At 35.4% G+C, this 15436-nt stretch overlaps 2 protein-coding genes and 1 long non-coding RNA gene across 4 annotated transcripts; all 3 read right to left on the bottom strand.

The window, feature by feature from the left end:
- Positions 1–1844: 1844 nt before the first annotated feature.
- LOC125499554 (uncharacterized) lies at positions 1845–2344 on the bottom strand. The gene is made up of 2 exons (XR_007276485.2): positions 2275–2344; positions 1845–2165 (listed from the first exon to the last, which is right to left on the bottom strand). It is a non-coding gene; the product is annotated as an uncharacterized LOC125499554 (long non-coding RNA).
- Positions 2345–2745: 401 nt separating this feature from the next.
- LOC104905191 (50S ribosomal protein L3, chloroplastic) lies at positions 2746–5506 on the bottom strand. 2 transcript variants are annotated; one of them, XM_057394881.1, is made up of 3 exons: positions 5368–5506; positions 4016–4659; positions 2746–3140 (listed from the first exon to the last, which is right to left on the bottom strand). In XM_057394881.1, exons 2-3 carry the CDS (start codon positions 4635–4637, stop codon positions 2851–2853), a joined length of 912 nt encoding a protein of 303 aa, XP_057250864.1. In that variant the 5' UTR covers positions 4638–4659; positions 5368–5506; the 3' UTR covers positions 2746–2850. The 2 variants fall into 2 exon arrangements, with proteins under 2 accessions (XP_057250864.1, XP_048495828.1); XM_048639871.2 differs by having other exon boundaries at positions 4016–4642; positions 5368–5494.
- A 1056-nt stretch (positions 5507–6562) lies between these two features.
- Positions 6563–10010, bottom strand: LOC125495202 (glycine-rich domain-containing protein 1-like). Its single transcript, XM_048639874.1, has 8 exons — positions 9797–10010; positions 9601–9718; positions 9247–9501; positions 8697–9152; positions 7647–8140; positions 7360–7525; positions 7119–7274; positions 6563–7015 (listed from the first exon to the last, which is right to left on the bottom strand). Exons 3-8 carry the CDS (start codon positions 9406–9408, stop codon positions 6740–6742), a joined length of 1710 nt encoding a protein of 569 aa, XP_048495831.1. The 5' UTR covers positions 9409–9501; positions 9601–9718; positions 9797–10010; the 3' UTR covers positions 6563–6739.
- Between the last annotated feature and the right edge of the window lie 5426 nt (positions 10011–15436).

Here is a 15436-nt window from a genome sequence, read left to right as displayed (position 1 = left end):
TGTGTTAAGCTAAGGCTTTGTCTCTAGACAGGAAATTGTGTTGATGTGTTCACATTGAAACACAAGGAATGTAATCTATGTTTATAAGGTAATGGAGCAATTTATTTTGGTATATATCCAGCCATATTTGTTTCTTTTTTAGTAACACAATGAAAATGCAAGATGTAAAATAGTGCAACAATGAATGTGTGATAATATTTAGGGATCAATAAGGCTTGGCATTTAGCTTTTTCCCTAGTTGAATTATTGGTTCATTAGATGGATAATAATATATTTGGTCATTTGATCACTCTTGAATGCATGAAATGATCTCGTATTAATCAATTAAATCTTTATTGATTAGTAAATTTTCAAGTATATATTTTTTCTTAATTATAAGATCAAAAAGAACAATAATGAACTTCAAAGAATGATTGAAAATGTAACTACTTGAAAAAAGAGTAATTGATAAAGATTCTTCATATATATGGATGCAAATAAGCTTAAATCAAATGTGTAATGTAAAAATTGTCAAAAGTAATTATAAGTTTGGGCCTTTTCCATCATTTACCCCGTATTTCTTTTATTAAAGAATAATCTCATGTTGTCATGTTGTCTTCCCACATTGCTCTCTTTCCTTTGGTGACATGCTTCTTCCGTCATTTATCCCGTAATTCTTTTATTAAAGAATAATCTCATATTGTCATGTTGTCTTCCCACATTGCTCTCTTTCCTTTGGTGACATGCTCAAGCTCAGCAGGTAAAAATATCACGCAAATTAGATGGTAGTTAGACACGAGTCTACTATCTAATGGTGCGCACCATTCCATACGACATCATTTCACATTATAATACAATGGAAACAAAAAATATCCTCAATGAACAAATTAAGCAACATGAAGATGAAAGTAGAACAAAAGAACAACACATGAGACGCAATGAACATCTGAATCAGCAATAAACAACAAGAAAAATAGATAAACGTAAGAGGAAATATCTGATGAACAATCACTCAACCTAATAATCAACACACAAATAAAACACAATGAGCAAAGAAATATTTGCAATAAACAAACTAAAAAACATAGAGATAAAAGTCAGCAAAGGAGAATCGTCGACATCGATGTTCATTGGAGAACCGTTGATGTACATTAGTTTCACATGTCTATTATTGGAGAATAGTTGATGTACATTAGTTTTACGGGTTTTATGTTTTTTGGGCTGCGTTTTGGCCTATGTCTACCATTCTAATGGTAAACACGAGTCCACCATCTACCAATTGAAAATGTCATGGGCCCTACTTTGTTTTATTTTTTTTTAATTAAATGTAGATCAATTTCCGTCAAAAAAGGGAAAAAAAAAAAGAAATGAAAGGGGAAAAATAGGTGCTCACTTGCATAAAAATTTGTAACCTGAAACGAACTTATACAGACAAAAAACTCTAACAACAAACCCACGCATAAACTCTTAAAATCTGTGGTCGGTACAATCATTACCAAACTCATATAATTGAAGATAAATAAATTTTGATAAACGGGGCATATGATTTTTACTTACTCAACACGCAATAGAGATGGCCAATAATGCGGGTCAATCTAGCCCATCTAGTCTAGCCCACCTCGTGGAACGTGTGGGTTGAGCCCGTGAAAACCCCCATCCAACCCGCCTCGAACTGGTAAACTTGATGGGTGGATTGTGGGTCGAATGTCTTGAGCCCAACCCACGAAAGCCCGCCACTAAAATCGCCCAACTCGGTCCACAAAATCGGTCCAGCCTGATCCATGAATCGGACTAGCAGCCCAAGTAATTATTCAACCAAATTATGTATATTTCAATCAAATTGCATATATTAAAATTGAAACAAATTCAAAATAATGAATTATTCATTAAAATCAATCAAATTTTATTTGACAATAATGAATAATTTCAATGATTCAATAATGTCAAAGATAAAAAATTCTCATGTCAGACTGCCAGTTCAGTCCAGCCCGCTAGGCCCACAAACTGCAAGATGCGCTCCCTGAACCATGAAAATCGGTAGCAGATCGGTGTGGGCCAAGACGTTTCATCCTGTGGACCAGCCAGCCCAAACCGTCAATTTCACAGTTCGGTCCTGGGCATGAAATCTCAACCCGGCCCGCTAGGACGCACGGATTAGCTTGCACAGGCCGCACCAGTGGCCATCTCTAGCACGCATATTACTTTTAGACTCGGGCCAATATTTGAAGATAATAACATGCAAACTTAATATTATTTTGGAAAAACGATACTTTAGAGTAATGGTGGAAGACTCACCAAATTTTGGATTATTTTTTGTAGTTTCTCCATGTGTAATCAGTCCCTCGACGGTACAAAAATTGATATCTAGGACAATATAAATACTCAAATTAAGCTCATATTTTATCCGTTATGAAATAAGTGAAACAATTTTCTCAAAAAACTCTGACATAAAAGGAGAAGTATTCCACTTATTTCAGAATGGAGGAAGTATTTGTTATTTTGCAAGTCTAAGAGGTTTAACCTCTCATAGGAAACAAACAGGATTACAATAACATGACTATAATGGTTGTTTTGCATTTTCTTTATTGTTTTAAAAAAAATTCCTAAATTTAGAAGAAATCGATTAAAATGACCAACTTGCCTCTGATTCTCAAACATTTCAGAGTTGATACCAGAGAATTATATAGGCTTGCAATTCATGTTGTCAAATGACGAAGATGATTTAGATGAGTACAAAATACAGAAAAAGAGAATGGCGAAGCAATGTTAACAAATAAGAAATATACATTGAAAATTACAGCATGCTATTCGTTTGTTACAACAATAAAAGATCAGCAAATGATCTAAAGCAAACAAAACCTTCTAAGTGGTCTAATTCTTAGGAATGTTTTTCCCGACAATCTTAGCTGGTGCTATCCGCAAGAGGTTTCCAGGCTTACCAGGAACGGCACCTTTGATAATGACAACCCGAAGATCATTGTCGATCTTCATAATCTTCAGTTTACGGATCTTTGTCTTTGTTCCACCCATTCTACCAGGCATTTTCTTGCCTTTGTATACATGTCCTGGAGTTGTTCCAGCTCCAATGGATCCCAAGGCCCTATGACTTTTGGATCCATGAGTCATCAGACCTCTTTTGAAGTTGTGTCTTTTAATACCACCTTTGTATCACATAGCAAAAAACAGACCAATACAAAAATCAATCAAACTCTGCATTGTTATTATCCAGCATGGTAGTGGGACTTCACAAATTGAATGAAAGCATAGAAAAAGATCAGCTGGAAGAACTAGGTGGGCTATTGGTGCTTTGTGTGTTTTGAACAAATGCATATAACTGAGGTTCAATTCTTCCTAAAAGTCCTTCCAACTTCTTAGAAGATTCTACAGCAGGGACTAGGATACAAACTATGCCTTGCTCTGGTGTTCATGCTATGATACTAGGACTTAGGTACTCATGTCAGACACGGTTGTGTTTAAGTGACTCGGCTGTTTTACGAAAAATGTCCATGATTTTGGCCCAAGTTGAAGTGTTGAAGTTTCTATATCCATGTGAGGATCTGACACGGGTCTTTCAGGTAAAATGACATTCCTAGTAACACAAATGTTTACAGCCTGGTATGCAAGCTTGCTATCTCGCCTATACATAACTCCAATTTTTGTTTAATAAAATTTTATTAGTTACTCCGACAAGCATCTTAAACACGAACAAGAACCCTATGCACCAGTAGCTTGATCATGTTCTCGTTTCTTCAGTTGTTGGTGAGTTGACAAAGAGTTTGTTAGCTCTAAAACACAAAAATATTGACCAAGTTGTTATTTTTTGGGAGCTTATCTTTGGACTGTGAAGAGACTTCCACACTTATAGTAAATTTCAGACAGAACATCAACAAACGCCACAAGTTTCTAAAATGGAAATATAAGCAGTTTGCATCAAAACCAACTGATCAACAAATAAAAAGCATGCCTAAAACAATATTCTCTTGACAAATATATAGAGGATTAGAGGTACATAAGAGATCAGGGATGAGAAACAAACCTTGAAACCCCTTTCCAATGGTTGTACCAGAGATGTCGACTAAGTCACCTTCCTTGAAGAGATCCTCGAACACAAGTTTTTGATTGGGAGTGAAATCATCAACAGAAACAAGCCGAAACTCCTGAAGATGACGCAGAGGAATCACACCAGACTTGCTCAAGTGGCCCATTTCAGGCTTGGTGAGCTTGCGATCCCGAAGCCTCTCATAACCCACTTGCACTGCATTGTACCCATCCGTTGACTCCGTCTTCACTTGAGTCACTATATTTCCCTCCTTAAATCCTATCACAGTGACGGGAACTACAGTGCCATCCTCCTCAAAAAAGCTCATCATCCCTAGCTTAGTACCCATGACACCCACACCAGCATCCACACTCATCATCCTTATCTCCAAACCCCCAACTGATCTTGCTAGTTGCATAGACTTAGGGCTCACAGATTTGAGTTTGATAATCTGATTTGGGGAGCAAAGAAACGAGGAAGAAAGACGCAAAGATTGAACCTTTGAAGTTCCCTTGACAGAACATGATGCAGATACAGTTTTCTGATGTACGATTCGTTTACTGCTAGAATAAGTGCAGCTACTACTTTTTAAAGATAACGTGGGTGAAATTGCTGCCATTGGCACTGAAAACAGAGAAAACCTACAAAAAAATTAACCTAGATTTATATATGTTCTGGGCAATAGCAACTGGTAAAACTAAGAGATTGATACATGTACCCACTAGAAATAAACAATAAAAAATATTTTCTTTTGAGCCAAACAATTAATTAATTAACTCTGCTAAATTATACTCTACTAATTAACTGAATATATAAAGCAACAAAATGGGCAGAATGAGAACAAATTTATGAGACTACAAACTCAGCAAGAAACCACACACTGGAAATAATTGAAACACATCCAGAACTATACCACACTTAATGCTAATTTGGTACATAATATTCATCCAAGGGCTAAAACTATAATAAACAAATAAAATTTCACAATTGCAACAAAATAAAATTAGAAACTCAATTCAAAATTGCAAGAAACTAAAGTTCTAAAGATGATTAGGGGATTTCACCAAATACCCAGATAATTCCACGACATTCTGAACAAGGAAAGATAAATGTGTAGCACATAATAACAAAAAAATCCAATAAAAGGGACTATAATCGATGAAACTTTAAAGAAGAAAATTTGCCAGAAACTAAATTACAATTACCCAACTTTGTTCAACTAAAAAAAAGATTGAAAATTTCGAGCTTGTAAATGTTAATTCAAAAGAAAATCCCAGTAATGGGAAAAAAGAGGAGAGAGAAAATTGGAACAAGAAATGCAAGCAAGTGTTAAGGAAATGAGCCCATACCTTTCTCCTCAAAGCAACTCTGCAACTGGAGAGAAGTGAAAGAGGTAGAAGGATAATAAAGGATAGATAAGAGGAAACTTATCCCGTGGCTCTCACGTGATTGAAATTTTGGTCTGGCCCCATTACTTGTTTTGCTTCCATATATTGGGTTCTTTAGGCCTTATAGGCAAAAGGGTTGTTGCCTGAAAGCCCTGAACCCTGCGAGCAATGATATTCTCATACTCGGTATTGTCCAATATCATGACATTTATATAATTTTTATGAAAAAAATAATATTAAAAAAATATAATTTATTTTTTTTCATATATTTTTACTTTGGAAATTATTAGTTGGAATCTTATATCATATCTTAACACTATCTTATCATATCAGTTAGCTATTATATCATATCTGGGCTATATCTAATCATATCAAGTAAATGGTATGGGAAAAGTTGGCCTATACCGGATATGGGGGAATACTTCCTCGAACCCTGGAAATGTCCGAGAGAGTAAGGCTGGCAATCTGTTACACGACCTGATTGTACGACGCGAGCCCGACTTGAAGTTATTGAGAGAAACATGAACTTGACACGGACACGAACATGAATGACACGAAGTCAACCAAATTAGTTACATTTATCATATTATGCAACTATTCTACTTTTTATATCAATTTTGATACATTTGGGGGCCAACCCGAAAATGATACAAAACCAAACACGAACACAACCCACTGACACGAATTTACCAGCCCTACGAGAAAGTGATTACAACTATTTTGAGATCATTTTAAAACTTTGTTGGGGTTATCGACTTTCTTTTAAGTCTGAGACTGCCTTGGGATACTTTGGAACGACTATCAAGTGGTTAGTACTCTTTACATTGCCTTGAAATGTTTTGTACATCTCTTTTTCGTACATCTCCAAAATAGGTCTAAGGGCCATTATATGTTTTTTCCTAAGATAAGAAGGATTTATATGGCCTCTCATGACTCCAAGATACATCTCATGGGGTCCATTGACGGTCTCAGGAGTTTTTAGAGCGTGTATTATAGCCTTTAAATTCCGCTATATTAGATTGTTTTAGGACTCTTTCAAGTCCATTCATGTATTTAGTCTAGGGCCTTCCCAAAGGCATAAAGATGCCTTGGGACGACTATCACTAGTAATTATATTTCCTAAAGATATCGTTCTACAAATAGTAGGAAGGTCTTATAATAAATCCATCTCATTTGAGATATACTTAAGTTTGTTGTATAGGTATTACTCGCAAGGTGCTTCAGAGATACAAAGTGTAGTTATACTATCATTTTATGTGTACAGAAATGTACTCAAAGTTACAATGTTGAACATCAATCATACTGCCATATTCCTTCAAGTGCCTCAAGTTATTCATCCTCCACAACCACCACCACATGATCCTCCACAGGAGCCCCCACTACAGCTTCCTCCGCCGTCATCTCCACCACCAGTACTAACACCACTTTCTGCACTGTATGCATCATTATTAAATATGTCATACAACGCAAAAGACCTAGCATCTGCTGATTTCTCAATTTCTTTTGGTGTAGGTGCTTCTAATTCCTTCTCCCATTCTCTTCCGTAAACTTCATATAGGATACAGTAGGCTGATATAGTTCCTGGTAGCAAGAACCACTCCTCCTTTATCTACTTGACAAAACTTTCTATGGTTAGATTTCATATCTAACTTCTGAAACATATTGTGTAAAATTGTGTTTAGTTTCAACAATACATAAGAGCTGTGTGTTACCTGAAGAACACCGGCTTTTATGTCTATAAGAGCCAAAGCTATTCCGTAAGGATTTTTAGTAGAAAATTCAACTGCTGTAATGAAGTTGTCCTGCTCATCTTTTTTACAGTTGTGCTTGGTTTCAAAGTCTAGTTTCTTACCAGGCACGAATACGACCTGCATAAACAGTTCAGATTAAGAGATTTTGTTGATTATTAAAACGATCATGTTGAATGTTGAACATATGTAGATAGATGGTTACCTTTGTTTCACCTAAGAGCTCATACATAATCTCTGGTTTGTACTGTGGATGAAAGTCCCACTGAGATTCCATCAAAGACCATCCATTTTTCACTTTTCTTGCAAGGGTAGATTCTTTCCTTGATTCCAACACGCGGATAACTTCTCTAGGTTTTTCATCGAGGCACCTGAGCATTAACAAACACCAAAAAGATTAGTATTTAAACATACTACATTAGGCTTTGTGATATCCTATTACTGCTGCTATATAATATATTGAACTTTTGCATCATATTCTGCTCTGATCACCTCATATAGAGTGCAACAACTGGGTTTCCAGCCTCATCTAGAATAGAAGTTTTATTGACGACACCACCAGAAGGAGCCATATGCAACACATACGGAGCACTAATAGGAGGAGTGAACGACAGAGAAATATGTAGACTTATAGGCAGCTTTGTTTCTTTAGTTTCTGAGGGTGGAAACAACTCGAACCATCTGTCAACTGAAAGTTCTTGTTCAGGATGCAAAACATCATTTAATGAGATTGTAGCACTACTGATAATTTTGGCAGAATTTCTGCGTTTTGTAGTGCTTGAGCTGGAGATCAATTCAACGAGCAGCTCTGCTGTTGGTGCGGACTGCAAATTAACCACCTGTTTCTTCCCAGATCCTGAAGAAATGCTCAGCTTTTTCTTTGCTGTATAGCGAAGATTAGTTTGGCATTTCTGACTGATATAAATGAAGAATTCCTCTTCATGTCCTTGAGGTATTCCTTCTACTCCCACTATCTCCAGTAGAACCTGTGTGTATTTTAGAGGAGAAAACAGAACTTCCCTCATTACATCATCACTTTATAAGATAGAAACAGATTCATGAAGTATCATCGAAGTCGTTATACACGTTTAATCAACTTGGAAAGTATTGCAAGAGTGTCCTGTGACCAAAAAAAACTTTTCATTTTTGATATATGTCTAGTCGAAATCAAAGGGCAAAGTTCCATTTTTTAGACTTGAAAGATATATGAAGTATAGCATTGGATCATAAGAAAAAGTTGATATGAGAGATAATAAGATCATGACTTCTTTTCACTTGAAGAAGCATTACATGTTCACTGAATAAGATGGGCAAACAAGGTACTCCCTTCCTCACCTACATAATTTCGGGGTGTTCATCCAAGAAATTTACTTACATTCTTAGAATAGAAACAGATTATGATTAGATTCCTAAACACACATACACTAAAATGTTGGTAAAGCAAGGATGCGTGGATGAGTGTTTCTAAAGAAATGCTCAGTGATATCATGATGGACTAAAATGTTACAGCTAATTCCATACGGTGTGAATATTTTGACTTACCTCCATTACCATTCTCTTTGGAAGCTGAATCATATTTTGACTCCCATTTGCAAATATATCACCAATACAAGTGTCCTTTAACGGCTGAGCATCAACTGTAAGAGGTGAAGGTGCACTACCTCTATACAACGCTCCTGCTTTCCAATACCTTATACCATAAACCTCTTCCCACGCCTTAGTAGTCTCCATAAACTCGACACTCAGTTTCTTAGCTTCTGATCTATCAGAATCGGTATCATCATGCTCAAGTACCTCACCATAAATCGCACTCGTGTCTCTGCAGTACGTAGCTGAGTGCAACTGGTGAGCATGCCATATCAGGTCAATATCATAGGTTGGAATGCAAAAGTGCTTCATGGACATCTCCTTATTCCTCTTAATTAGATGAAGAAAACCCTTGTACCGAGCTATTGCTTCCTTGAGAAATAAGTCATGGCTCATGAATGGCCTAGATACCTGTGACAATAGCATGAACATGTGAGAAATTTTCAATGTCTAGATTGTTATAGACGACCTCAAGCAAGATTCAAGAAAGTTTCTTCATTCACACCTGGTAAAAGAAAGTGCTCTGCCTTTTTACAGCAGATACAAGATCATAGTCCATGCTCTTATAAGAACTGGCTTCACTAACAACACCACTTTCCATCAAGGGAGTGCTTAAATTAAGCTCGAATGGTTCGCTCTCGAAGATAGTTGTCCAAAATTCTTTCATTTGGTTATGGTTAGTCCTTTGGATGGTTGACTCAACATTGCAATCATCAAGTATCCTCCCATAATGCTCTTCACAATCTGTCTTATAACGCGTCTGGAAACATATTGAAAGATTAATGCTTCGATCATTTTTTCAGTGCAGAAACTAGTAAAAGACAGTGGCGTGCTCATCCAAATTTTACTAAGTACTAACCGGATTAAGTCGATGAATGTGCCAAATCCATTCACAGTCAAGTGGTACAACTAAAGGGCATCCTAAGACTTCAAGCTCAGATTGTTTGGCTAGCAGAGGAAGCCAGAAGTTTTTGTACCTTTTGCAGAAAATGAAATTTTACTACTTGCATTTCTATCAGCAGGTATATAAGGGCATGATGTATGAAGCAAAATACCTGTATATGGCACAGTCTAAGGCAGGACCTTCATAGAGAGTGCGATTTCTGTCAATAACTGCTAGAAATTTCAGCAGTTTCTTTGCTGAAGCTTCAAGGTCTACACTCAGCACGATCTTCTGTGCTTCAGAGTTCAGACCACTCTATGTCAGGGTCAGTCCTGACAATTTACAAACCGAGTCCACAGACAAGACCCCTTGTAAAATGAATTCATAAATTCTACTCCCTCCGTCTTTTATTAGTTTACCCTTTTTGACTTTTGATACTATTCACATACATGACTTTGACTATCTCTTGTAATTTGTATTTAAGGAAAAATATAGTCATGTGAGATCTTGTTGGATTCGTCTCAATGTGTATTATCCAAATATCAACTTTTTGTAATTTTTGCTTATCGAAAATTAGAGATATTAAGGTTCAAATTAGTATCTCGGCAAAATAAGAGACGGAGGGATTTCATTAGATATGTTAACTCCCTTCGTCGTCTTACATTTGTCGTAACAGTTTGACTTTTTCACTTTTTACATGCATCACTATTCACTTTGACTATAACTTTCAACTAATATACTAACCTCTGTTTCTAAATAAGTGCAACACTTTGACTTCGACGCTTGCCAACGCACAATTTTGACCATCAATATGCTTAATTATGTATTTGTAAAAGTTATAAATAAAAAATTGATATTATGAAAATCTTTATTGAAATAAGTCCAACAATATTTTATATGATCATTTTTTATTTTATATATTAGTAAAAAAAAAATTGGTCAAAATGAGGTTTGTGAATAGTACAAAAGTTAAAGTGTTGCACTTAACAAGAAACAGAGGAAGTATAAAATAAATGTTACTTATGTTAGTATATAAGATGCTATAAGATTTATCACTATATGTATGTATTTTCAACAATTTCAAATATTCATAAGTTGCAAACATAATCAGAGATGTTAATGGTAAAAGTTGTACACTGATAAATGTGTCAGTTAGAGTAATTTGTATTGCCTTCGTGACTCATATGGATAAAAAAAATGTGTCGGTTACATTGTTGCAATTAATGGCAAAGAGGTATTGTGTTTGATTAATTAAGTGGATAACACATTATCGGAACAAATCTTACAAATTATGTACCATATTTTTAATTTTCCAATCATTCTATTTCTTGAGTCCTAGACTCCTAGATTATCGTCAGTCATTGTTAAATATTATCTTCATTATTCATTAAACAAGAAAGCAAACAACACCAACTGGGGACACAAAGTTGGTGTTGAATACTACCAAACGTGTGTGAATTTCAAAAGCTAAATCCAAAATTCTAAACAAAGTTAACACCAACATAAAATTACACACAATATTTAACAATATTCATGTCAACAAAATTGTTCTGATTCTTAAAGAAGTCGGAAAGGAAAGAGAGGCGGCTAATACTTAGTGCATTAATTTAAACGTATATTTTGATTCATGTTAATTATACTCCCTCTCTTTCAAAAAAAAAAAAAAATAGATATTAGATCTGGGCTATACTCCGGGTAAGAAAAAATTTCATTTATTAATATAATACTTTATGATAATAACACTAAATACAACTTAGCCTAGTGGTTAGAACTTTAGTATATGTATTTGAGGTCTCGAGATCAAACCCTATATTATGCAATTTTTTAGTTTTTTTTAGTACACATGGATTACATGAACTAAGGGTCTGTTCTCTTCGGCATAAAACAGCTGAACTGAACTGAATTGAACTGAACTGATCTGAACTGAACTGAAATGAATAGTGATATGTGAGAGTAAAAGTATTGTCAAGAGCAAAGCTGAACTGAACTGAACTGAACTGAACTGGTCTGAACTGAACTGAACTGAATTGAACTGAACTGAATTGAACTGAACTTAACTGAACTGAAAATAAGCTGGGGAGAACAGGCCCTAAAACTAAGATCGACTTTTGACCATTAACTAGTTATTATGCCCGGGCTACGCTCCGGGTAAGAAAAAAATTCATTTGTTAATATTATAATTTAAGATGATAATACTAAATGGTATTTAGTCTAGTGGTTAAGACTTTAGTATATGTTATTGTGGTCTTGAGATCAAATCCTATACTCTGCAATTTTTTATCTTTTTTATTATTGTGGATTACATGGAGTAAAACTCCCTTAGAGAGAGCACCACGTGGCACCGTTTCTTGTTCGCGCACGCCTTTTAATATATTAGTAGTAGAATTTTTTGCACGCGATGCGTGCTTGAATTTTTTTCGAACAGAAACTCAAATTTTTTTCGACATAAGAGTCAATTTTTAAACATTAGACATACGAAGTATAATTGTTTTTAGTTGCGAAATTTGATTGGTTTAGTTTCTGGCACTTAAGTCTCTCACCATTCTTTTTGTTTTTCTTTTTTACTTTTCGAAGTTAAATTCTATGAATAAAATAGAAATTTTTTTGAATTTATTTATGATTTCTAATTTTATAAATTTTTTAGTTGATTTTTGAATTAAGTACATTACTTCATAAATTGTAAAGAAAGTAGACAATTTAATTTCAACTCAATTTTTTCATAGGTTGTAGTTTGTAAGTGAATTTTTATGTTTTTGTAAAGTTTTCTCATTTTAGTGATTTGCATAACGTAAATTATGCAATTTTATGATTTTAGTTGACTTGTGAGTGATTATTAATTATATATTTGATATTTTTGTTTGAAGCCCCCTTTGATTTGTAAATGAATTTGTAATTTAGAATGAGAAGAGGGGTAAGATAGTCTCTTCATTCGGGGACACCATAGCTCCCCCTTCCCTTATATAATAGAGATATGTTGTACTTTAATTCTTGAATGATATTTTATATAAACCTTTTTACCTTGATAATTTATCGCTATTATATAATAGAAAAAAATACGTCCAAATATATGTAAAAGTTTCATTATATATAGGAAACACTATAAAAAAGTAAATAATTTTTTTCCTTGTCTAATTTTTAAATTCTGATTTCACTACAAATACACCTCTATCTTTTATCATAACCCACCATTAATTGTGAATGGTTACTGAGAATAGTGATTTGTAAGTAAATTTTTGTAAATGTTTTTGTATGTATTGACGTTCTAGGTTATTAGTTTTAGTTTGTATATTAATTTTAAGTTTTAGTAAAGTTTCCTGATTATTTGAGTGATTTGCGTGATTTTTATAACGTGATTTTCTCAATTGTATGGGTGATTTGTAAAGTTTCTTCTTTTAAGTGATTAATTTGTGAGTGAGTGTTGTAAATTTATTTTCGGTATTTTGATTTTGACATTCCTTTTGTAATTTAGAAAGAGAAGGGGGGCAAAATAGGCGTTTCAAAAGAGGACATCATTGCTCCCCCTTCCCTTATATAATAGAGATAGATAACTCTCCAAGTATGTTATAAATATTATACTTCCTCAGTTCTGAATAAAAACTCCTCTCTTTTATGTCAAGACTCCTTGATAGAAGCTTCTTTATTAATTTCAAAATGGATGAAATAATAAAATAATATTGTTTTAATATTTTTTTTATGACAAATCTAACGATATAATTTTTAAAATTTATTTGTCATATTATAAAAAATATTTGTCATCAAACCGATATAGAATAATATATTTGGTTAGAATTATTATTTTGTAAATATTATATATAGCAAGATTACGGAGTTTTACACAATCTAACAAAATAAATTTTTCGTAGATCATGCGTGTCCTTATATTTTGATATGGAGAGAGCAAGATAAAAGGATCATTCTTTCATGAATATGATTCCTAGCGAGAAAGAAAAGGCCATCTATCTGTGCATGGAGTTATAGACTAATCAGTTATACTGATTTTTTTTTTTTTTTTTTGGACATCAGTAAAACGTACATTAAGAAAGAAAAGCAATTAAATACGTAGTAACGGTAGATGGCCCTTCCTGACATGTGTTGCTAGATCGTGAGCCTTTTGAACCTGGGCCCGAGAGACCTTGGTAATCCTACACCATACAAATTCCTGGGCAATCAAACAAATATCACGGAGTGTCCAAGTAATCGAAATGGGAGAAGCCAGTGGTTTTAATAAACTTCCGACGATAATTTCGGAGTCCGTGTACAGGGATATTTGTCGAAAACCTTGACCTTGTGCCCAAAGCAAGGCCTGAAGACATGCCTTAGCTTCTGTGAGGAGCGCAGAATCTGCATGAATACAAGATGCTTCTCCTGTCTGAATCTGATTATTAGCAATCTCAACCACCCAAGCAATACCTGCCAAGGTCGACGTAGAAATCCACGACCCATCCACTTGAATTTGTAGTTGCGGAACCCCTCGAAAGGAGGAACCAAAATGTACCATAAGAAACCCTGGCGGTCCAGGACCTTCTTCGATCATTTGAGGAGAAAACATCGGCCTAGCCATAAATGTTATATGTTGCTGTCTGACCTGTTGTGTAAGGATATGTAAACTATCTCCATCAGGCGTGACGTTATTAAAAACCAAATTATTCCTACACTGCCAAATCGTCCACAGTGTGGCAATGAAAACCGGAATACGATCCCCCAAATACCCATCCGTACGATAGAAATATAAAATCCACTCAAGAAGCCATTCTCTAAAGGGAACGTAAGTAACTAAGTTCGAAATAATACCCAACTGACTGGTCCGCCATGCATTAGTAGCTAGGGGGCACATTCTGAATAGATGTTGGCAGGTCTCGGCTTCCATCGCACAACAAGGACAGTCACTCGGAACTGACAGCCCCCGAGCTGACAGATTAGCAACTGTTGCTAAACTGTTATGCCAAAGTTTCCATAGAAAAATCTTCCATTTAGGCATGATGCGCAAACCCCATAAAATCCGAAAAAATCTCGAATTTAGAGGAGGTGTCATGCTGCAGATGTCAATTTGTCGAGAAAGTAAATAGTAGCCAGACTTAGTGGTGTATTTACCCGAGGCTGTGTGAGGCCAATACGGAAAGTCACACTGAGTTGCCAGACTTGGCAATTCTAGCCCTCGGATAGCCCCTATCGTTTCTGTAGTGAATAGGGAAGTAATTCTGGGAATATTCCAAGCTTGCTGAAGAGGTAAAATGAGGGACCCAACAGTGACAGCAGCTGCTGTTCGCAGTGTTATCCGATCACGGAATATCGGTATTTGACCATTGACCCATCGATTCTGACCAGCCCGTAGTGTTGAATTAGGCCCAATTTTCCAAGCATAATTATCAGTAAGAATCCTTTCAGCCTTATGTAAACTCCGCGCGCCCCAAGAACTCTGTCCTTTTAAGGAATGTAACATAGAAATATGCGAAGTAGAATGTAGGGAATTTGATGCAAAGACTTGGCTGACTAGTAAATTCGAATTCCGATGAATACGCCAAACTTTTTTCATCAGCAATGCTCGGTTATGATTCGTAACACTACGCAGTCCGAGTCCCCCAGCCCCTTAGGCATATGCAGACAATCTTTCCGTCGCCAAGCTATTCCTTTCCCTGAAGGTTTGGCCCAAAAAAATCTCGATACATGGCATCCACCTTGTTAGCAATGGTTGTTGGAAGCAAAAAACAGAAAGTATGTGAGCAATTGAAGCAATGAGAACCGAGTTGATAAGAATCAGTTGCCAGCTTGTGATAAGGGGTATGACTCCATGCAGTAATACGTTGTGAGATTT

The sequence above is a fragment of the Beta vulgaris genome, chromosome 1 (assembly GCF_026745355.1).
Source record: "Beta vulgaris subsp. vulgaris cultivar EL10 chromosome 1, EL10.2, whole genome shotgun sequence".
In the NCBI taxonomy this organism is placed as follows: Eukaryota; Viridiplantae; Streptophyta; class Magnoliopsida; order Caryophyllales; family Amaranthaceae; genus Beta; species Beta vulgaris.
The sequence above is the reverse complement of the archived record's forward strand: the minus strand, read 5'-3'. Positions and strand labels throughout refer to the sequence as shown.

Coding starts and splice junctions, on each gene's coding strand:
- LOC104905191 (XM_057394881.1), bottom strand. CDS start 4,637: ATGGCAGCAATTTCACCCACGTTATCTTTAAAAAGTAGTAGCTGCACT. Junction 3,141..4,015: donor CATTGGAAAGGGGTTTCAAG/GTTTGTTTCTCA, acceptor TGTGATACAAAG/GTGGTATTAAAAGACACAAC.
- LOC125495202 (XM_048639874.1), bottom strand. CDS start 9,408: ATGAAAGAATTTTGGACAACTATCTTCGAGAGCGAACCATTCGAGCTT. Junction 7,526..7,646: donor GTTGTTGCACTCTATATGAG/GTGATCAGAGCA, acceptor GTTAATGCTCAG/GTGCCTCGATGAAAAACCTA. Junction 7,275..7,359: donor AGCTCTTAGGTGAAACAAAG/GTAACCATCTAT, acceptor CTGTTTATGCAG/GTCGTATTCGTGCCTGGTAA.